Source organism: Mytilus trossulus, chromosome 8 (genome assembly GCF_036588685.1).
Source record: "Mytilus trossulus isolate FHL-02 chromosome 8, PNRI_Mtr1.1.1.hap1, whole genome shotgun sequence".
Classification (NCBI taxonomy): Eukaryota; Metazoa; Mollusca; class Bivalvia; order Mytilida; family Mytilidae; genus Mytilus; species Mytilus trossulus.
Window position 1 is genome coordinate 75,051,879 of NC_086380.1, and position 25,290 is coordinate 75,077,168.

Consider the following 25,290-nt stretch of genomic DNA (forward strand, 5'->3'; position numbering starts at 1 on the left):
TTTTGATTGGACAAAATACAAACAGGGTTTTCCGAAATAAACCAATCAGATAAAAACGCCTAAGCTTTGAAGGATTCTCCTCAATATCAAAGCAATTACATAAACCTTTTCAAAATATTTAATAAATTCGTGTTTAATTGAATGATATACAAATAAAAATATCTTTTCCATAAGATTTCCAAGCATAATATTTATACGAAAATATCTCGATTTTCAGATTTTACAACTCTGCCTTTCGGTGCAATGAATTGTGGGATAGAAAGGAATCTTTGATGCTTGTGTTTTAAGAATGAGCAAATTATTTCACTTAAATACGTTTACAAACAATAGTTTTGTTTGTAGATGTGTTTTTAGGTATCTTATTTAACCCAAGAATCAGTACAGAAGCATAGGAGTAGCCAGAATTGTCAATCAACGTGAAAAGACATGGATTTCGACAGAATGGAAAGCTCCAGTGAGGATATACAATGTTTACATTTGAAAATTTAATTGAATTTCAATGAATAGATATTATTGTCATTCAAATTCGTGATTGTCATGATATTTTTTAGTTTCATGTCATTTACATGCATTTAATTTCTATTTTCAGGCTTAAATGGGATGAAGGCAGGGATGGATGGAGACAAGAAACTGAGGAGAAATTACAAACTGCTTGTAGATCCCATGATAAGAGGAGGCTCCCAGAAAATCTACAGATTTGATGGGATAGATCCAACGGTAACATGTTATGATTTTAGCAACGAGAAGACTGTCAATTATGACAGTTGGATATATAAGTTATTACTTTCATTTCATGTTGATACATGCCTATACTGTATGCAGTTTAAACAGGAAATATACTTACTTCATGCATTTTTACAAATATGCAGTGTTTACATTTATTTGTATCATAATTTCAAGATATGGATACACTGTACATGGTCTTATTAAAATGCTAATTGTAAAATTTTAAACCTACCGCTTGTTAAAGAACTTATTATTTCTCTCTGTCTGTACATTTTCATGTAGCTTCAACTATTACTGGTAAATGCATTTATGCAAAAACATATTGTAAAAGTATTATGTAAATTTGTGTAACATCTATATTGATGATGTAGCTGACTTTAAATTAATACAAGGGAATAACTACTAAATCCCTTTCATTGGCAAAGAATTTTGAATAGTTTAATTGTAGCATCAAACAACCCTGCCATAGATGAATAGTACATTGTAGATACTGGTAGAAAATACTTATTATCCTGGAAAAATATACTTAGATCATGATTTGTTCAGATTGACATTTTGAGTGTAAGTATAGACACAGAAGAGATTTGGTAATTCTGAATCTGAATCTCATGTGTATTAAAGACTATTAGAATAGTTATATCATAAGCTTTTCTTATTATAGGACAGTCATCAAATCCACACTAGAGATCCAAGATCAAGGTTAACTCGAATGTGGACAAGAAGAATTCCTGCAGATTTACCTGTTCCAAGATTTACGGTAAAACTATGTAGTGTGTCTCAAAGTTCTCTCTAGAAATAATTCAATATCCAAACTATTATAATTTTTACTAAGTGTGAAATATTTAACTTGTGACTGTTTCATTATGATCTCTGCACAGTCAACCACTTTCATTTTTGTCTTAACAGACTTTTCTGCTTTCCAATATAAAATTGGAAGATGTGGTACAATGTATGATTGGCAATGTGGACAAAAAAGATGGAAAAACAAGGGTTTCTTGGTTAATGAACAATTATTAAATACAATACATACATTTTTTTGTTATATAAAAGCAGTTGAATTACCTCCCTTATATATAAAGAAATGATGTATTGTCTTGAGTATATTTTATTTATTTTTAAAAGTAACTGTTAAATTTGCTGATTAAGGTATATTAATTTAAGCCATGTACAAAAATGTATGACATTTTCTGTTTTAATACTTAAATGATGTATTTGATTTGGTAATTATGGTGGTAAACTCCCTTGGAAATTTGAATTGAGATGATGACCATAACTTGATCATGTTGAGGAAAAGATTATTTTTTTTTTAAAAAGGGGGATTTTTTTTTTTTTTTATACATTGAATATAAATTCAAATCATATAACCAATTCTATTGACTACAGTTATTCTGTGTCAGAAACCTATTATATTTTGTGTCAAATATTTAATTACAATCCAAATTCAGACCTGTATCAAGTGCAAATATTGTGTCACTTTTTGTCCCAACCCTTCATGGTTGGACTTCTGCGGTCACATCCAGCTGCCCTCGGGGGAGCAATTTATTTTACAATTGTGTTAATTTTTCCATTTGTTCTATTTTTAGTATGACCATTATTATGTTGGACCACCACCTACCAATGAAGTGACATTTACCAATCTGAACGACAATATTGACAAGAAGTTTTTAGAGAACATGTTAAAATCATTTGGAATGTTGGAAGAAGTGAATATTTTCTACAACCCAAAGAATAAAAAACATCTTGGTATTGGGAAGGTATGAGATAAGAAAAATATGTTGATAAAAATTAGGCAAAAGAAAAATATATATGTAGGTAGTATAAAAAAGAAAGAAGATGTGGTATGATTGCCAATAAGACAACTATCCTCAAAAGACCAAAAATGACACAAAAATTAACAATTATAGGTCACCGTACGGCCTTCAACAATGAGCAAAGCCCATACCGCATATAGTCAGCTATAAAAGGCCCCGATAAGACAAGTAACAGTGTATTTACTGGAAAAACATTGCAATCAGATCAACTAACTTCAGGATTCAGGATTAAAAAAAGGGTTAAAAATGTAAGATCTTGATTTCTTTTCAAATTTCATATGAACATAAGGAAGGACTAATTTTCAGTCAATTGAATTTTCGATTAGTTGGTGTGATTGACAATGAGACAATTCTTTACAAGAGCCCAAATGACACAGAAATTATCAACTTCAGGTCAATGTACAGTCTTCAACAATGAGTAAATCCCTAACTCCTAACTTGGGACAGACACATACATACAGAATGTGGCGGAATTAAACATGAAGTCTGAATCAAGAATGACTAAATTATATTTTATTTTATTTCAGGCTGTGTTTGTTTCATCAAAGTCAGCCAAGATATGTGCGGAGAAACTAAATCAGACTTCTAAGATGGGGAATATAATGACAGTTTATGTTGATCCAGGAGGTAAGCTGGATACTGTGGATTCATTAATATTCGTTGGATACCAATTTTCGTTGATTTCATGGGTACAGATTAACCACAAATTTAAATATTCATCGAATTGTAAATTTTCCCTTGCCTTGTATGCAGACTTTTGCATAACAACAAAATTAAATAGCCACAAAATGGTAAGTTTTCCTCATACCACGAAAATTGGTATCCACGAAAATAAATGAATCCACAGTATATATTATCCAGGATTGTCACTAAAAATTTGTGTAGACATGTCCATGGACTAGCATTTTTTTTACCAATAATAAAAAAACAACGTCATTGATATGATACAGTATTAATTGTTACCATGACATAAAGACTTGAAGGTCTTATTTTACTATAAAACCTTTGATATTTGGCCTTAGCTTACCTTTTCATGACTACAAAAATTCAGTTGTAACCATTAAAAGCAGGAATGACATTGCATCATTTAAAAAATCGCAAATAAAGTAAAATTGATAGATAATCCGGTTAATCTAGATGTTATAATACTCTTACAGAAAGGTTGGATGTCATACAAATGTTGGAATGACATATATTAAATATTTGTACTACAATTACCATTTTACGCATAGTTTTTTCTTCAAAATACATGAGAGCCAAGATCTAATACCAAAAATATATTTTTTAGCAAATTGTCATCTTTATAGGTATATTTTTCTTTTAGAGGCAAAATGGGTATAAGCTAGTTCTTGTTAGTTAACAAGGAAACTGGCAGTTTTTGCAGGTTTGCACGAGTTAAAAGCAAATTTGTGTATGGGAGACAAAGTTTTAGCCTAAATGTTACAATCTCCAAGAAAAAAAGATGTAGTACAAATGCCAATGAGACAACTCGTCCACTTAAGACCAAATGATTAAGAAGTTAGTCACTTTAAGACACTGTACATCATATAGGCTATTTTTGATTTGGTTGTATATTTGTGCACTTTTTATCTTACACAGCATGTATTTTTGTAGGTAAAGAAAGAACAAAGTTAGTTGATGATGTTTTATCTGATAAGCCGAAAAAAATTCCAGGAGAACCAACAACACCATCAGACCCAAGACGCAATAGATCATCAAGTTTTAACGATAGTTTTAAGTCAAATTCTAGCTTTGAGGAAAACACTTTTGATGCATTTGGAGCTCAAACACCTATGCCAACCTTCAATGATACAGGTTTCTTAAATAATATTAGTGATCCTAGAAATTCAGCATTTGATATTCAATATTCTGGTATGACACCTGGAATGACACCAGCAATGACGCCAAATGTACACGGAGGAAATTTTCCGAATCAGTTTGGTTTGACACCATCTCCTCACGGTTCATCTCAAGGAAATATGACAAATTTTGCATTCCCCAATACACCAAATATGTCTACACCTATGTCACAATCATCGTTCGGTTCAATGAGCACACCATCATCATTTGGAGGAAATAATCATGCATTTAATAAGATGGATGGGCCAAAACCTTTAATATTGGAACCGCCACCCCATCAACCACCTCATCAACCACCCCATTTGCCACCTCAACAGCCACCACTACATCCACCTGAACCACCATTCATTGATCATACTCAGCCACCTCCAAACATGTCCAATTCAGTCATTGACAAACCACCCCCATTGATGCCACCACAAAATAATGAACCGCCACGATCTCAGTTTGACAATAACTACCGCAACAGCAGAAATCACAGGGATAGAAACAACAGTTTTGACAGAAGTGACGATCGTAACTATGACCGAAGTGATAATAGACCTTTTAATAGGGAGGAGGATAGAAATTTCAATAGGGGTGACGACCGAAGTTATGGTCGTAATGATGATCGTGGATTTAGTAGAAATGATGACCGTAATGTCCGCAGAAATGATAGGAACAACAGAAATGGTGACCGAGGTTATGGGAGTGGGAGAAACAGATACGATCGTGATAGAAATGATCGCAGTCGTGATTGGCGCAGAGATGGTGGCAGAGGTGATAGAAACGATCGAGATTATTCACATAGGGACCGTGACAGATATGGAAGTAGGGATAGGGATCGCTATAGTTATGATAGAGATAGAGACAGAGACAAAGGAAGGGATTGGGAAAGGGATTCAAGAGAGAGGTTTGATTCTCAAGGTGAAGAAGGTCAACCCCCTCCAATGCAGCAAGATCACATGATGATGCAACCTCCACCCCCTTCAATAATTCCTTCTCAAATGATCCCACCCCCTGTCATTCAGCAGCCACCAACCCAACAGGCTCCACCTCAAAAACCAAGAACTCCAGATCCTGAACCGTCGGAAGATGAACCTAGAGTGATGAGTTTAGATTCTAGAATTCAGAGCTTGCTTCAGAGTTCTGGTATGGTGGACAATTTTGGAAGTCCTTCATCAGATTCAGCAGGTGAATCACGTAAAAAGGAAGTTTCTCCGCCAGAAAATGTTCCAAATAATGACATCAGTATTAGTGCTTCCCAAACTCCATTTAACAATTTTCATTCCACACCTACAGACAATTTTAGTGCTCAAATGAATCCTAAGCAAACGGAAATAGACTTTAGAGAAAATCATTTTGTTCAGACCCCATACATGCAAACACCAGGAGACACGCCTTATATGTCAACGCCTGTTGCCAATCAGGCCGAAGATGCAGACGACAAAATGAGCATTTCTTCAGGAGAAAGTGGTAACCAGAATATAGAAATAAATCCAAGTATGTTAGCAGCCAATAATCCACAGTCTAGTGCTAATTTTATGACAAATCCCAATTTCAGTGCAGAATACTCTCAATATAGTAACTATATGGGTTATCCAAATCAAGCAGAAATGTATAACCAAAATTATTTCAATCAATATCAAAATATCATGAATGACCAAAACTCACTTCAGAATAAGGTAGATGATGAACAATTAGATAAAACTTTTTCTTCTGTTCTGGACAAATTTGTGAAAGAATTAAAAGAGATTATGCAGAAAGACATGTGTAAGAAAATGGTGGAGAGCTCTGCATTTAAGTCGTTCGACAGCTGGTGGACCACGAATGAAACCAGAACAAAGGTATAGATGTATAGTATGATCAGATAATAGAGGGTGGTAAAGGGGGTACCTGCATTCTGAATAATGGTCAAAAGTCTGGTCAAATGATGTTAACTACTACCCTCATCATATAGTATGATATCTGAGGAATATATACAAAAAAGAGCTTAATTTCAAATCTAAGAATGAATCAACCTTAACAATGTCAGCCACAAATAGATGCCTTTAAACATGTTAAAGAATTAGTTTACAGGATTATATATTGTGACATTAATAGTTATTAAGCACACAGTAACTTGCTATGTGGCCATTCATACTCGTGCTAATATTGATTAATCAACAAATAAACATATTACGTCATGAACATCATACATGATGTACATTCATATAGCTTAAACATGTTGATTATAATTAAAGGTGAATTTTCTTACATTGTTGTATCTAGCTAGCTCAGTCTGTGTCAAAAATGATTAAACCTTCAATCAAAGAAGCTCATTTTAAGGAAATAACTAACCTGAACAAATTTTTACTAGTCACCAGGCTCAAGGCTAGACACTTTCGGCACAGACTATTCACTGTAAGCATGATTTTCAGGTTTACTGGTGGATTTGAATGTTTTACACGTTTATTACTATGAACAGAGAAATAAACCATTCACTGTGAAAACCATGATTCAAAACATTATGAACAATTTAGACTGAAACCATAATCGTGACGATTGATTTACGACTGTCATGATGAAAAGAGATTGGAAGATACCATTGTGACCTTTGAGAGAAACTTCCAATGCCATGGGACGGCAAATAACAAGAATGACAAAAAGACAAGTCAATCACTGCAGCCATATAAAACCTACATTGTATACAACAACACCAAAATAAAATTGTTAATGGGTTTAAAAAATTATTAATTCATGAATGTGTACTTTACTTTTATTGATAAGTATTTATTAGTCACTTTTATTGAAAATGATTGATAAGTAAAATAAGTCACTTTTATTGATAAGTAATTATAACATGTATAAGTCACTTTAATTGATAAGTAATTATAAGTCACCAAGTGTTATACATGTTATAGTCATGCAAGTATTGTATTAAAAAAAATACCAGAAAAATTATTACAAAAGTAACTTTGTAATTTTCGTTTTTTCTAGAATTCATTGTAAATTGTATGTACATGTGTACTCAGCAAAACACTTGAATATGTTGAACTGAAAAAAAACTCAAACAAAATAAAAGCAATAAAAATATTACCAGAAAAAAGTATGATAATTTAGGAAAACTTCATTTTTATATAATAATAATGAACATGATGAGTGATTGGTTTTTTTTTCTCTAATAGTCCATGCCTCAAAGGTTATTGCCAACAAAACCAGCAGAATCAAAAAAGCCATCTACAGTGACAGTCGGTAAGAGTGAGGTGATGTCTACATTGGCTACACTGTTTGAACCACAACATCCATGGTCCAAGGAAGGAGAGGTGAACCTTGGTGGATTTGGTGGGGGTGGTGGATTCCTCGGAATTCGTGGTGGAATGCCAAGGTTGCCATCATTCAAGGTATGGTCATGTAGAAATAGTCTTCACGCCTAACCACAGTCCCATCAGCCCAGCATTGTAATAATTTTGCAGGACCTGTTAAATCATCCACAGGCTAATATTATTTTTTTTTTAACTCAGCTTTGTGCCTATACAAATTTATAGATTGAAAAGTCTATATTGAAGACTTGTAATTAGAAGGTTTTTCTTGAAACTAACTTGTTTTTTTATCGGAATTAAGTAAGAAGCAAACTATTTATTGCCTGATTGGTAAATGAATTATTCTAAAAAATTATTAATGTTATAATGTACAAAATAGGGTATCATAAACTTTCAAATACAAATAAAATTAAGTTTTACCCTTGCCTGTACATCCCAAAATTGGTTTCCATTCTCTTACTTTAGTTTGCCTCAACCAAATGTTATGAAACATATATATACATAATGCTTATTGCCACAAACGACAGATCAAGAAGGAATTCTGATGGTGTCACTTTCTAGAATTGTGCCATTTAACAACTTTTCCAGTGTTCTGTAGCTTTAGTTTGTCATAATCAAATGGTGTGAAACTTTTATACAATGCTTATTACTTCAAAACACAGATCAGGTTTGGATTTTGATGGTGTCACTTTTACCCTTCTAGAGTTATGCCCCTTAACGAATGGAAATACACAAGATTTTCCTTTTCAGTCTTCTAACTTTAGTTTGCCACAATCAAATACTATAAACCTTATACACTATGCTTATAACAACAAAACTCAGATCAACTACAAATTTTTGTAGGATTACTTTTACCATTCTTGAGTTCTGTCCCTTCAATATGTTATATACAAGCAGGGGCATCACCCATGGGACACATTCTCCATTTATTTACAGATTGAACAACACTACCAGTACCACTACATATAGTTAATCTACAGTAATATCATCCTGCTACATTTAACAATTTATCAAACTTGCTGTTCCATGAGGCAAAAAAAATATATGTCTGTTTCCTGCTTCCAACCGACACTGGTTCAAAAACCCGACCCTAGATTTATTTTTTAAATTCCGGAAAAAAATTGTTTCCTGTCTGAATCAGATCTGTATCATACAATGCCCAAACAATAAAAATGGCTACTCCCAACACAAATGTGCTACAATTAAGGTTTAAAAATGTTGGCACTGGGAGAAGAAGTCAATCAAAGCTTCTTTAAAGAGATTAACACAATTTTGATTACAGCAACCCAACCAAACCTGACATTGAACCGACTGCAGGGAGTGCAAAAAATAAAAAATGCCGATTTATTTGCCTTGGCAGCAGGAAACAGAAATAAATTTTTTTTTGGCCTGAAGCCTAACAGTATTTAAGCTATATGAACTTTCCCAATCTCACTATATATATATATATCCATCATTTTTGCAGCGAAAAACGTTTCACAAACCTCCACCTCCCCAGTTTGACGTACAGGAACAAGAGGACAAATCAAAGTCTAAAGATCTTAATGAGGAGGATGAAGAAGGAGAAATATCTGGTAAGGATAATGAAGTTAAGATCCTAAGTGATCATTGCATAATCAACTTAAGGTGGTACCCCACACTTTCACTAAAATTAATTTGGCTCGTTTAATTTTTATAAAATTTTGTCAATGTATTTACTTTTAAAAATATAAAAATTTCAAAAATTTGAACCAACCGTTTTGTCAGAAAATTTACACTGGTTATAAAGCAGTTTGACAAACACCAATTTTGATCCTTCAGAAGCTTTATATTCACTTTACAACACAACATAATTAGAACGTTTAGCTGACTTTACAGAGTTATCTCCCTGTAGTGTTAGGTACCACCTTAAACAAATTAGTTTGATCGCATCCTGTAGATTCATTTATTTTCTTATGTTTCTTGAAAGCTAATTTTAAATGGATTTTGGGGGAAAGTGTTTTTACCTGCAAATTCTGTCTGTCTGTCCTGCTTCAGGATAAAGTTTTTGGTCAAGATAGTTTTATGATGAAGTTGAAGTCCAATCAACTTTTAAACTTATTTCACATGCTCCCTATATAACTATGATATGATCTTTCTAATTTTAATACCAAATTAGAGTTTTTACACTGATTTCACGATCCACTCAACATAGAAAATGATCTTGCCCGCTTCAAGTTAAAGTGTTGGTCAACCTTTAATGTCAAATTAGAGTTTTTGGAATTACCTCAATATCACGGTCTACTGAAGTTAGAAAATGATAGTGCGACAGGGCTATTCATGTTCTATGCACACATTCTTGTTTCATAGTCATTTGTGCAAATTTTGCTATTGATTTAATCTTCCAAGTTATGCAAAGTCATTTAACGAAAGACATAAAATAACATGCTATATATGTTTTTGTAGACAAGGAATCCCCAAGGAGACCTCGTAGGAAGCCAGTGGTCAGTGAAAGTGAGGAGGAAGGTGACGATGAAAGTGAAGATGAAGAAGGAGATGATGATGATGAGTCGGATGGTAAGATGAGTTAGAGAACGGGGTATAAAGGGTTATTTTGGAGCAATTTGTTTACAATTCTTTCTACATTTGCGTGCTTAAAACTTTTTTTGCACTGAATTTTGTACAAGCTTTTTTAAAAGCATCATGTATGTTTTCTTTATTTTTAGATAAATAATGAAATGGCCCATTTGTTTAATCACACACACACCCTTTATGACCCTCTTCAGATGTTACATATAACAAAACTAGCACAAAGTGTTATTAAAAATCACAGACTCTAAGTGAGAAACAGAAATTCTGTCTTTGCTAAATGAAGGACAGATAGATCAGTGCAAAGAAAATTATTTCTGCCCATTTTGCAAAGATTGGAAAATATTATAGGATTTAATCATATCTGATATTAAGTTTACCCTTGTCTGTCTGTATGTACATCAGTTTGTCCCTATGTCCCAAAGTTGGTTTCCTTTCTCTAACTTAAGTTTGCCTCTACCAAATGTTATGAAACTTATACACAATGATAATTACTACTAAATACAGATCAAGTTTGAATTCTGGTGGCGACACTTTTACCGTTCTAGAGTTATGCTCCTTTACAATTTATGGAAAAATTGCTAAATTTTGTTTCCGTTCTCTTAATTAAGTTTGCCTGTCCCAAATGTTATGAAACTTATATACAATGATAATTATCTAAATATATGATATACAGATCAAGTTTGAAAATTGGTGCTGTCACTTTTACTGTTCTAGAGTTATGCCCCTTTTTTAATGGAAAACTTGCTAAATATTTTATTTTTTCTCCTTTAGATGAGGAAGCAGGAAGTGCCGAGAGCAGTGATGAAGGAGATGGTGAGGACTCCAGTGACGATGAGGAGTCAAGTGATGAGGAGGAGGAGTCATCAGAGGAAGAGGCGGAGACAGAGAAAGAGAAGGCGGAGTCTAAAGTAGAAGAAAAGTTACAAACTCAACCAGAAGATACTGCTGAATCTGCTTTGTCTGAAGATGAGAAGTATGATAGCTGTTTCTTTCATTTGTTGGTCTTTTACTTTATCATTGCTGCTTCTCTATGAATCATGTGGCATTTAGGGGTTTGAAAAAAGACTGATCAGCTTGGAGTCAGAACTATGTGTTCGGGTAGGATCACATTGCTTTCCTGCAGACTATTACTTTGTGATCTAACACATTAAAAATCTGACACAGCATGTTGTTTTAGTATACAAAGAAAGGTTAATTTTCATTTCACATTGTCATGTTCCTAGTCTGAATATGCATTTGACTTGCCACTGGACATTAGACACTTATTCTTCATCCAATGTTTATCTATCAACACTTTACATCAACTTACCTTTTGATTTTGCTTTATAAACCACATGTTATAAGCCAATTGGAAAAGCTTCAAGAACATATCAAATGGTAGTGTGAGTGGGTTATCTATGGACACAGTCTAGTTATAATTGAAACAACTTTTTTGTTCAGTTTTATGTGCTAATCGTTAAATTGTGTTACTCTGTATGTTGAGAGGTTACTGTCTCAATTGTTGTACGATTCTCACCTCACATGAGCCTTAAAATCTTTGTAAATTGTTCAAACCTAATTTGATGATTTATTTTCAGGGAGGATGAAAGTATGACATCAGATGCACAAGAAGAGGCCAAAGTTGAAGCTAAAAGGTTGATGAGTAACCATAGAAACATAAATTCAATAATAGTTCTAGGTTCAATAACCATGTGGTGTGATATTATGTGACATTTCTGTATCACATCAACTAGAGAATTACACCTAAAATAAGAAAGAACAACCAGCTCATAGGAAGTAACTAATTGAATAAAAACAATTATGAGTTTCACTATAAAGAGACAGCAAACAAAAAATACAACAAAATAAAACTAGATATCTAGATGTCAAAATTTGTTATTCAATATAAAACAATATAAGAATAAGTAAATGTGGGATGAATGCCAATGAGACACCTACCTATCTAAAATCAAATGGTGTTATGCATAATGTAAGCATCTATTGGTCATTGTATGGCCTTCAAAAATTGCCACAACCCATGCCATATGATAAATTATAAAAGTCGCCAACAGGTTCGATTTTTACAAACGTATTGGCAAGTATATGAAAAAGTTGTATTTTATACACAAGATGAAATGAATCAACCTCACTTAGCAAGTTTATATATATAGATGTTTTGGTACTAAATATTTTGTAGCATTTTAACTTTTTTTTATTTTTTTTTTTAGAAATGAGACTCTTAAGGAAAAAGGGAGAAAGAAATCACCAGGAAAGCTATCGCCTGTCAGAGAATTAAGTGAAGCAACAGAAGATTCTGATAGTAAACAAACTGAAAGTGAGGCTGAAGAAAAAACAAGTGCTATTCAGTCTACTTCAACAGACAGTTCCGTTAAATCAGGATTTCAAACTTTACTGGAGGCTTCAGAAATTCTTAGTTTACGTGATAGTGAGCAAAAACCGCCAGTTTTAACACCAGTGAAAGATGTTCCATTAAAAGCACCTGAAAGGGAAGAACGCCCAAGCTTTTTGGCGGAACATGACTATTTTGCAGCTCCTCTGGTAAGACCACCTGAAAAAGAAAGACTAGATGACGTTGATCTTGATTCCGACGGCACAGATTCTGCAGATGAGGATGGAAATACCACTCCTATGGAAGTGTTTATAGACCATAATTATTGCTTACCTCCTAAACCCTCAATAAAAGACATTCTGGAGGAGAAAAAACCTTCAAAACCAAAGACTTTAGAACCAATTGTGAATTTAGAAAATATAGAAAATTTATTAAAAACCGAGGACAAAAAGAAAAAAGAGCCTCCAAAAAGAGGCAAAAGAAAACAAAAAGACATGCATTTAGTGGATATTACGGACGTACTGAATAAGTCTAAAGGCAGCAGAGAGTTAATTAATCTTCTTCCACCTCCAAAAGAGGTGAAAAAATTCACTCCAAGGAAATTGGAAGAGGAACGACAAATTTTCTTTGATCTCTATAATCAGGGCATAGACAATGAGGATGTGAATTACTTAAAACGGACGTACGACCATTTATTACAGTCTGAAGAACCTATGTGTTATTGGATAAATGATATATTATGGGTCGACCATCCGTTCACAAATATTCCCAACCCAGTGCCATCAAAAAGACGGAAAAAGGACCATGAGCACAAAACAGGTATATGTCGGTTATCATGGTTTTTGGTATTCAGATGGTTCTGGTGTTTAAATGTTTTCAAATTGGAAAGTGAAATATATGAGTTGGTTGTTTCTTGCACCATGTTTCAGGTTTTTGAGTCTGAATATTTTATTTCAGGATTTTCATTTTTAAATAAATACCTAGCTAGGGTTATACATGTTATATACTGGGGGGGAAAAACACCAGATACAACATTGTACAATAGTTACATATTATTATAAGTTAGCAGCATTTTACATCTTTTCGTGCTTGTATGCATGGTATTTTTATACAAATTTATATATATATATGTATTGTATAAATTAATATTTTTTACAGAATTTATTATATAGAATTTATTGTAATTTTTTGTTGTACATATATTTTATGTTATGATACAGTGATAATATAAAAGTTGAGAAAAAAATGTTGACTTCATGAGAAGTAAATGAAAAACAACATTCACAAACACATTTTCTTGAACTATTTGATATGTATGGTATTCATGGTATTAGTTTTTCATATTTACAGGGCTAAAAGACATGAAAGAGGCATTAGCTAGCAATCAGACAAAAATTAAAAAAAATACATTTTATATTTCAAACCTTTTTAAAAGTAGAATAGTATTTTGCTTTTGGGAGTGAATTTTGTTCAACTGTACAAACTGTACAATTTGTTAGTCTTGTATTATTTTAATTTTAGTTTCTTGTGTACAATTTGGAAATTAGTATGGTGTTCATTATCACTGAACTAGTATATATTTGTTTAGGGGCCAGCTGAAGGATGCCTCAGGGTGTGGGAATTTCTTGCTACATTGAAGACCTGTTGGTGACCTTCTGCTGTTGTTTTTTCTATGGTCGGGTTGTTTTCTCTTTGACACATTCACCATTTCCATTCTCTATTTTATGTTCAACTTGTAAAAATAAGCTGAAATTTTTTTTCAATTGCCTAGATGCTTTTCTGTCAATTTATATCTATATTTTTGTTTATGTCATGTAAATTGCATTATTGAACATATACATTGTATAATCTTTGATCATTAAGAGTATTTGAAGGTCATCTAGATATTTAACACGTTTACAATATTGTCTGGTATGAAATATGTTCAAAAGCTGATCAATGTGTTGTAATAAGTCCTTGCATTATTTTTTGTTCATGTTGTTTTATTTGGACTTTTTGTAATAAGGATATATGTTTTAGTTATAAATCAAATGTGGAAAGTTTGATCAAGTCGGTGAACATGAATTTGACAATTAATTTTTTAATGCAACACAATTTCACAAACCATTTTCCCATGGTTTAACATTTGTAATTAAAATTAAGTTTAATGACACTGTCATATAAAAAGGAGGTGTGATATTATTGGCAATGAGAGAACTATCCTCAAAAGACCAAAATGACACAAACATTAACAACTATAGGTCACTGTACGGCCTTCAGCAATGAGCAAAGCCCATACCGCATAGTCAGCTATAAAAGGCCCCGATAAGACAATGTAAAACAATTCAGACAAGAAAACTAACGGCCTTATTTATTGAAAAAAATTAATGAAAAACAAATTTGTAACACATAAACAAAAGACAACCACTGAATTACAGGCTTCTGACTTGGGACAGACACATACATAAATAATGTGGCAGGGTTAAACATGACTGTGAAAGTAATTCTTAGCCCAATCATCAGTTGTACAACATACATTAGTATTAACAATTCTTGACAATAGAAGAACAGTCACAGCTCTGGTTTAATAACAATTTGCTGATTTTTTACCATGTTCAAATTCTTGCATTAAGGTGGTACCCAAAACCTTGCCTAAAATTAATTTGGCTCGTATAATTTTCATAAAATTTTGACAAAGTATTTACTTTGAATCTTTGACAAAAATATAAAAATTTCAAAAAATTTGAACCAACCAAATGACCAATTTATCAGAAAAACTACCCTGGTTACAACTTACATAGCAGTTTGTCAAATTCTAATTTTGATCATTGCGACGCCTAAAATTCCCTTAACAACACAACATAATGAAAAAATTTAGCTGATTTTACTGAGTTATCTCCCTGTAGTGTTAGGTACCACCTTAATCTAGGAAAAGTCGTGCATTCATCTTAAAAATGGGAAGGACCTGAATATGACAGTTAAATTTGCAGAACTTTTCATCTGCTTTAATGAAGTATGAGTTATCTCCCATACAACATATTGTAAAAAATAAAACTTTTTTTTAAAGGGAACAAAGACTTATAGATCAGACAATTACTAAAAAAATCTTCCACAAACTTTTATGAAACTTTGTTGAATTGTTTATATCTATTGATGTAGGCTCACCAAGATTTTTATAAATTTCTGATTATTCGTTTCCATGTTATGAAGTCTTATCCTTAAAAAAAATAGTGATTTTCCAGTTTTCGACAACAACTCTAAAATGCTTTCATCAACTTTAATGAAACTTTGTTGAATTGTTTATATCTATTGACATAAGCTCCCTTTTGATTTTTATAAATTTCAGATTTTTTGTTTCCATGTTATAAAGTTTCATGCTTAAAGGGGGGATTTGCCAGTTTTCGGACAATCACTCATAAAACTTCCACAAAATTTAATGAAACTTTGGTGAATTGTTTATATCTGTTGACTTAAGCTACCTTTCAAAAATTAAAGAAAATTAACAACTATAGGTCACAGTATGGCCTTCAACAATGAACAAAGCTTATACCGCACAGTCAGCTATAAAAGACCATGAAATGACAAATGTAAAATAATTCAAATGAGAAAACTAACAGCCTAATTAATGTACAATAAAAATCATTTTAAGGCATAAAGACAAGCTAAGAGGGCAATGGGCGTATCATGTGCTTACAGCGCAGCTCTTTATTCTTGTTTTAGGACAACAACTTGTGTATTACAGTATGTATCTCTATGAAATTGTACCACAAGGTTCAATACCTCAGAAGGAAGGTTTTGGATTGATTTTGGGGGTTCTTGTGCTAACTGCTTAGTAATTATGGTCCAAAAAATAAAGATTTCTGGTTTCCCGACAAAAATTGAGAATAAGTCTAAAGATCACTATGAAATTGATCCACAAGGTTCCATACCAAAAATTTAGGTAGAGATTGATTTTGGGTTTTATGGCTTGAACTGTACAGGAAAAAAGGCACCAACAATTTTTTGTAATACTTTTAATTATGTGTAAATTACTTATTTCTTGACAAATTACAAAGTTGTTCTTTAATATACCTGAATCTAACCATGTTTTTAGATTTTAGGATTGTTAAGGTGATACTTAACACTACAGGGAGATAACTCTGTAAAATCAGCTAAATGCTTTAATTATGTTGTGTTGTTAAAGGAATATTAAGCTTCTCAATGATCAAAATTCAATGAAATTAGTGTTTGTCAAACTGCTATAAAACCAGTGTAATTTTTCTGATAAAATGGTTGGTTCAAATTTTTGGAAATTTTTATATTTTTGTCATCGGGTCAAAGTAAATCATTTGTCAAATTTTTATGAAAATTAAACGAGCCAAATAAATTTCAGCGAATGTGTTGGATACCACCTTTACCCGGTTTTTCAATTGGTCCACATTGAGGTCAAAGGGGTCCTTAATTAAACTTTGTTTCATTTTCATCAAACCTTAAATTACTTGGGTTCTTTGGTATGCTAAATCTAAACATGTATATAGATTGATGATTTTGAGCACAGTTTTCAAGTTGGTCAAAATTGGGGTTCAGATTTAACTTTGTCTGATTTCAATAATCAATGAAAAAATTGAGTTTATTGGGTATCTAATATCATTGACATGCTGAATGTATCCCTGTATTTAGATTTCTGAACTTTGGCCCCATTATCAAACTATTCCATTTTGTGATCCAAAGGCTCCAAAATAAGACTATGATTTTATATAAAAAAAAGAAATCTTGGCATTTCTTTGGGTATAGACCCATATAAGTTAATTTCCAATTTGAAATGTTTTAAGTTCTGAGACCACATTCATTAGAGAACCTATACTGTGCCAAAATTTAAGGCCTTAATTAATATATTGTTTGTTTCCCCAATCTCGACCCTGCCAAGCCAGGTATTGGTAGGTAGGTAGGGAAATAATTTCATTTTTCGAAAAAGCTTGAACATTATCGGACGATCTGGCAAGCCTGAAAATCAGAAATGAATAAAATAATATTTGACTTAGATTTGAAAATAAATTTTAAGAGTAGCACCATTTTTTCAGGGTCGGTCAGGATTGGGGAAACCCTCAATATTTTATTTTAGGCCAAATCATAAATTCAGAGCTGCAATAAGCTGTTTTGTCAATATCTACTTACCCACACTGTTTAGGGTTCCACCTCTGTGGCTGTATTATGCTGTGCCCTTGGAGCATTTTATTATTTTTACGAAGCCTTATCAATTGCAATTTCATCAAAATATATACTGGTAAAAAAAATTAAATTATATACCATATTAATTTTTCCTCAACCATTTATTATTTATGAACAACTGGCAATGAGTGAATGTTTGTATGTCCTGCTATATTCATGATATTGTTAATAATATAATTTTATTTTTAATCAGATTTAATTGTATCTTTTATATAAATAAAATTAGTATTTTTTATTATAATTGATTGTTTATCTATTGTATTAAAGTCATATGAAATGAGTGACTGGTGAAAAATAATGTTTTTCCAATTCTTAAACCAATGCATGTATATATGCCAAAATATCATATAATTGTCAAATTTTTTTTCTCTGTCTGTTATGATTTAACAAATATGGCAGCTAATTAATTATTGTGTTTTGAAGCCAGAGTTTACCAATGTCATCTTATTGCAAAAATTGAACAACAAAAAATGGATATTGAGCATGTGTTTAACATGTACAATCAGATAATAGTTTATTCCAATGGCAGATCCATGTGTATTGCGATTTCTAGATTTTTATGAGAAGTGTCACGCTACGGTCACGTGCATATGGATATATTTTGGCGAATTGCTTCCTGGAAGCAAGCAATCATAAAAAAGTAAACTTCTTCTAAATGTGAACAAATTGTAGAATTTTCTTTTAAAAAAAAGTATACGTATATCATTTTTATAATGAAAACTATCCATTAAGTTATAAAAAACATAGGCAATTTTTTTTTAATTTGCAGTTTCATATGACTTTAATTAATGCTTCAATATGTACAATGTGTATTTATAAAAAACATAGGCAATTTTTTTTTAATTTGCAGTTTCATATAAGGGCTATTCCATTTAAACATACATCAACCCCCAGGAAGGCACTATGACAATAGGGCAGCCACCCAGAGAAGCATTTTTACAAATTTTGAAGGATTGTCCTCATCAAAACTTTGAAAAGGGCACCCACCACTAGAAGTGGTTTCAAAATGCCTTCCTGGGGGTTGATCTATGTTTAAATGGAATAGCCCTAACTTTAATTAATGCTTCAATATGTACACTGTGTATTAGTTTTATTTGTATGTTTATAAATTGATAAAAGATGTAAAATGCTGCTACAAATGTATTGTAAAAGACCACTCTTTTCACTTCAAATTACACGATGAAAACTAAACTAATGTAAGTTGTGCCTTTGGACTGTTAGGGCTTACAGAGTATTTTTCCTGTAATTTTTTTACGAAAGAGTTTTACGCATCCAGCCATTTAAAAATAAAGGGGAGAGGGGGGTGCATTTTAACTATATGTCCCCATTCAAACGCATTGATCGTTAAAAAAAAAGAGTTGGAGGGGTAATCCACTGCCCAATATAAGTTATTATATATATTTTTATATTTTTTTTTATAAAAAAGGAATGCTTTAGTGTGGGGTGGACTCAATCTGAAACTAAATGATTTTATAAGCTCAATTAACACTGTCTGAAAATTTATTAGTTTTGTGAAAACAAAAACAATTGCTCAGTAGAGACGATTTTATACCAAAAAAAAAGGCCTTCATATCATATGCTAAAACATTAGCAGTTTTAATTGGTGCTCATCCTTAGGTTTTGGTGTGTATTTTCAAAAACAACAGAAAGTATAAGTTACTTTAAAAAATGTAAGTTGTATTAATTCCATACCCTCTTATTTATAAGACTTTTAACAATATATTAAGAAAGAAAAAAATATTTTTACTACATTGTTGCTAGCATAGCAGTATTTATACAACTAAGAGAGTATAAAGACTCCATCTGTCTGACTGTCCGTTTGTCAGTCTGCCAAATCAGTTTTCCACACTTTTATCCTCATGCTTGAAGATATTCATTTAATATTTGGAATATTGATTTATCATGACAAATTACAGATCAAGTTCAAATTTTAATCCGCTCTGATGATTTTGAGCAGAGTTATGGTCCTTGGACTTATTTTATATTTTGTTTACAGGGTGTGCGAGGACAGAGGGCTTCTACAAATTATCCAGGGAAGATAAGATGGGCAAAGTTCATCAGGCAGCATTTTGTGCATTAGAGGAGGCAAATAAAACTCAGGTTGGTGTACAAATTTTTGTAATGCTAAATACTGTACATAAACAAACTTATCAGTGTGAGCCAAGGCTCTGTGTTGATGGCTATAATGATTTACTTTTACTGTATTTGTGACTTGTATGGAGAGATGTCAGATTAGCACTCATACCACATCTTCTTATATCTTTATATTAGGCAATCATTTTCTAAATTAGAACAATGGACAGAAATGCAAGATTATTTTTAAGATACAAGTTTTAATTTTTTAGAAATTTTCTCTCATTCTAATTTTCACAATAGGAAAACATATGAAAAATTTCTGAATTTTCAGTACCTAACATTCTGTAGAGCTTGTTAGGATGTATCAGATTGTAATTATTATATATGTTGGTTGATAGATACTTTTTCTATAATCACCCAAATTCTAATATAAAGAGAAACTGTACACAGCAAAAATAATCTGCCAAATATGATCCAAAATACAAAAACATCATTTGACCTCTTGTACTGTGGATTTGTTAATATTCATTGGATACCAATTTTCGTTGATTTCATGGGTACAAGGTATCGATGAATTTAAATGTTCAACGTATTACAAATTTTCTCAATCCACCGAAAATTGGTACCCACAAGAATAAATAAATCCACAGTGTTGTAGAGTTATAAGTTTTTAAGCCTTGAATGATAAATGTTACATTTTTTGGCATTTTGTGAAATTGTCTTGAAAACTACAATGTACATGTATAATACATCTTGATAGAGAGAAAACAGCATTAATAGTTACCTATGTAAGGTTTACAAATCAGCAAATATAACTGATCGTAATAAAAGTGAAAGTAAACATCAAAATAGCATATTTTTTGCCAGGTCTGCAATTTATAGGGGGTCTGATCCTGGATCCTTCTTATTGTTTTTAAAGTGAGAGTCTCTTATCCCACTTCTCCTTGCCATAAAAGAGCATGTCATTTACATTGTCTTTATGGACTTTGTTTCCTGTTTTCACGCATTATTTTTTAACTTTCACAAGTCACGCTTACAATAGACCAATCCCATGTCACACTTAGACCCCAACGAGACCCACTGCAAACTCATTAAATAGTAGCCTCTTGTTTTATTTTCTTTTGTTTTTGTGTTGTTTGTACTGGCCATGGTAGGGTTTCTGTTTCTATTTCTATTTTCATTTTTCCAGGACAAGAAAGTGACAGCCTACTCCAACTCTAGAGAAGCTCGACATGAAAACCGACGGTTACAGACCACGTTTGCTGATCTGGATATAGGAGATCTTCTCAAATTCAATCAACTTAAAGTAAGTGAAATAATTTCTGTAATGAACGTTGTACGAAAAAAAAATACTTTTATGTGAACCTTTTGTGACTGAGTCACTGTCTTCTTGTATATATTAACTCTTTGTTTTACTTGATATTCCCGATTTAGTATATACATTTATGATTTATATGTAATTGGTTAACGGCTTTTAAAAAAAGTATTTTTTGACGATCTTTGCCAAGTGTTTGAATTTTATTTGAAAAATACTGAGCACGCAAAATAAGACTTTGAAAATCATGATGCACGTAAAAGCAGAACACATTGAGCGAGGCACCCGTCTTGCAAGACTGAACGTCAAATAAAAAAGTAAAAACATATTGAACGTGAAAAAAAAAAAAACGGCGATCACGTTGCACAAAAAATAACCCTTTACCACCCTCTTTATACATTATCTATGAGGTGTAACTTCCTCAAGTTTGAAATAATCTGCAAATCGTCAGTTTCACACTTTTTTTCTAGACAATGTCTATGACGTGATAGTATGACATCATCAGACTGTCACTCTACTTTTCTGAAATAATTCAGATGGAAAATTATGACACAGAAAGCCGAAATGAAAATTTAGGAAATATGGATTAATCTTCATTTATTAAAGTAAACTAAATTATAACTAATTGCTTATTCAAAACTTGGACAACTAAACACACAATTCTGAGTTCAGATTCAATATTGCCTTGGTCTCATCTCACCATTAAACATTTTTCGTGCTTTGGTATATTCTTTCACATTGCCATTGTATTTATCTCATCTTAAGCATTTTTTGTTCAATTCTTCTAATATTTATATTTTGTAATGCTATGTAAATTTTCCTGTCAACAGTTTAGAAAGAAGAACATGAAGTTTGCTCGCAGTGGTATCCATGCGTGGGGACTGTTCGCACTAGAACCTATAGCAGCTGATGAGATGGTCATAGAGTATGTAGGTGCTAGTATTCGTCAGTCCGTCGCTGACCTGCGGGAGAAGAAATACGAGAAATCAGGAATCGGCAGTAGTTATCTCTTCCGAGTAGATAGTGATACAATTATTGATGCAACGAAGTGTGGAAATCTGGCCAGGTTTATAAATCATAGTTGCAATGTAAGTGTATTACTATTATTTATCTTAACTTACTTATATTATGCCAAAAAGTACTCAAGAGGTATCAGAAAAAAATCAAATGTCAAATCTGGTGCTCGAAGAGTATTTGTAATAAAATATACTAAAAAGCAAGGCAATGTATATTTTTGGAGCAGGCACTAATATAGCTACAAACTATAATAACTCTAGGAAATTCAAAAGGGAAAGTCCCAAATGAAAACGCTGAATCAAAAGCCAATACACATTGAAATACATGAAACAAAAGGATACCAACTGTCATATTCCTAACTTGGAACACGCATAATGCAGGTCAGGGTTTCTGCTGGCAATTGCCATTTTTGCAATTTGCGAAGAAATTATTATTGTGGCGATTAAAATTCAGGCGAAAGAATTTGGCGACAAATATATAAACAATTTGTTTTCATTCATCTTGTTTATTTACTTTTTTTCGGGTTTCACTGACTTTACTGGATCAGACAATACTCTGAATTCACCTTGAACTCGTTAAGATTTTTATAAAAAATCAATAAACAGCTGATTGCATTTTATAGCTATCGACAACAAAGGACTAATTGATAAAGGTGCTGATTGTATTGTTTGAAAAAATGATACGGTAAAATAGTGTCCGTCAATTGTCACATAATGAATTTATTAACCACTCTACGATGCACATATTTAAGGCAAAGTTTTGACGTCTCCTGTCCTTCTTTTGATGAAAGTCCAGAAAATAAAACTGTAATGGGGAAAAATGTTCTGATTTTAAACTTTATCCTTTAACTTTGATCTAGATAATTGATTTGAGTGGGTACTTTAAAGTCGTTTCAGTGACACACATGTTTAACTTTTTCTTTCAAATTTTAACAATTTTGGAATAGTTGTTTGCAAATTTGAATGCTGCCAGATCTGGATTCTGTACTTTAGTCTTTTATTGTGTATCTGGACATTTTGAATATCAAAAGTCACTGTAAATCTAAATTATGATTATTATGTTTTCTTCTTTTTCAGCCAAACTGTTATGCCAAAATTATTAATGTAGATAACCAGAAGAAAATTGTGATATATTCCAAACGTGAGATTGACGTTAATGAAGAAATAACCTACGATTATAAATTTCCGTTGGAGGATGAAAAAATTCCATGTCTTTGTGGGGATGCAGCTTGTCGAGGAACACTCAATTAGTTATATTATTTATTTTTTATAAGTCTGCTGTTTTGTTAGTAGGAAAATTAGTTATTTATCTTCAGTTGTGAATTGATGGTCTAACGGGGTTTTTTTTATCAGAAAAGAAAAATTCAACTAAAAAATGTACTTATTGGGGAAATCCATACAGACTATGATACTTCAGTGCTCATTTTATTAATTGAAATGTTTGTGTTTCTCTGCTTTGAAATGAATATGAAATAAGTTCAAGAAGAGGGTAAAAGATGAAATTTAATATTTTTGTAATAATTTTAATTTAATAAATCCATGCCATTCGGATATATATGCTGTTTGCTAAGGATCAAAATGATACTATACGGAAATTCACATTGGTATTACAGTCAAACAATTACCAAAATATAAAATTAGATAGTTGTATTGGTATATTTCTGATAATTGTTTTTTAGTCTGCTGATTGAACTTTTTTTAAAAGGATTCTGAAAAAATAATAAAGGGGAACCAAGCATTCTGAAAATTTAGACATGTTTTGATTTTACTTCAAGAATTTCAAATCCTACTTGCTGTTATTTTTTTTATTTGTTTTGTCATTTTTGATTATGAAAACAAGATCTTATCCATCCAAAAGGCAATGCATTTTTGTACTAGGAACAGTATAACATACATTAGTTGTTTTGCATGTTAATCAATTTTTAATACTATTAGGTCAAAATAAGGATTTTTTTCATTATTATTATCATTATATTGTAGTACATTTTTAAATTTCCTATGTGCAATATATTGTTATAAATTACATTCATGGTAGAAAAGGTTAGTTTGAAATAATAGGATCATATCATACATCAGAGCTTTACAATATTTACTAAAATATATACACAAAAACTGGTTTGAAATGAAATAAGATTCAGTTTTCTAGACTTTCGAAATGGGACTGAAATTCTAGAAGTGAACCAACCCCTGGAGTGGTGATTGTGCTGTAGGATAAAAACGACTAGATACAGCTTAAAAAATATAAATACTTTTTAAAAAAAATAAAAATTTAAGTCTGAGCTTCAATTTCTATTCTAAACTTTCTACATTTCTAAATATATTTTCAGTTGACTAATCAGAAAAAAAGTACTAAAGTATGATGCATGAATGGTGCTCATCATAATTTCACAAGAACATATATATATATTTATTTTATTTTGATTTCCCCAGAATATTGTTATGAGTTTTTTCTGTGCAATGTATTCTTGTAATGATAAACCAATGTCAAAAACCATGCAACAGATAAATTCAGAATTTAATGCGACGTTTTTATTATTGCAAAAAATGCTATAGAATTATAACCACAATAATTTAAACTTGCATTTTGAAATTTTTTATATGAAATTAAACAGGATTTTTCTCAATATCACAAAAATTAAATTGCATTTTAGTCTAAAATGACAAAATCGCAATATCAAATGCATGCAATTCTGAATTTACGGTCAATAGATTAATACTTAAAAGACGTAGTGTTTCATAAAATTTTCTAGTAAAAGACTTTACCTTGGCAACACATTCACATCCACAAATTTGTTGATATTATTTATGTTTTCCTCTAAATTTTAAACTTTTCATTTGTTACCTCTTTTACAAATACAGAAGACAGAAAAGGAAAGTGTTCTCTCCATTATGATTATTTTTTGAAAAAGTGTTGGTTTTTGTTTTGTATGCTGAAAAAGTGTTGGTTTTTTTTTGTATGTTTGTATGCAAAGGAATATGTATGGAATATTAAAAAATTCTCTGTCCTGATTGTCACAATTTTGACATATATAACTAATCTTCATTTTTTAGAGCAGTGTATTAAAATGTTTCCTAAATGATCTTGTATTTTTTTATTACATAAAATCATGGAGTCGTACCTGTTTTAAGGTAAAATAGT

At 31.8% G+C, this 25,290-nt stretch overlaps 1 protein-coding gene across 1 annotated transcript; it reads left to right on the forward strand.

Moving 5' to 3' along the window:
• Nucleotides 1-267: 267 nt before the first annotated feature.
• Nucleotides 268-23,618, forward strand: LOC134681407 (histone-lysine N-methyltransferase SETD1B-like). Its single transcript, XM_063541020.1, has 16 exons — nt 268-454; nt 590-717; nt 1,388-1,483; nt 2,310-2,480; nt 3,065-3,164; nt 4,152-6,223; nt 7,544-7,759; nt 9,144-9,252; nt 10,103-10,213; nt 11,000-11,201; nt 11,806-11,862; nt 12,436-13,376; nt 19,741-19,844; nt 21,010-21,126; nt 21,966-22,223; nt 23,229-23,618. The coding sequence occupies exons 1-16, from the start codon at nt 427-429 to the stop codon at nt 23,400-23,402; spliced, it is 4,884 nt and encodes a 1,627-aa protein (XP_063397090.1). The 5' UTR covers nt 268-426; the 3' UTR covers nt 23,403-23,618.
• The last annotated feature ends 1,672 nt before the right edge of the window (nt 23,619-25,290 follow it).

Coding starts and splice junctions, on each gene's coding strand:
- LOC134681407 (XM_063541020.1), top strand. CDS start 427: ATGGATTTCGACAGAATGGAAAGCTCCA. Junction 3,165..4,151: donor AGTTTATGTTGATCCAGGAG/GTAAGCTGGATA, acceptor GTATTTTTGTAG/GTAAAGAAAGAACAAAGTTA. Junction 11,202..11,805: donor GCTTTGTCTGAAGATGAGAA/GTATGATAGCTG, acceptor ATTTATTTTCAG/GGAGGATGAAAGTATGACAT.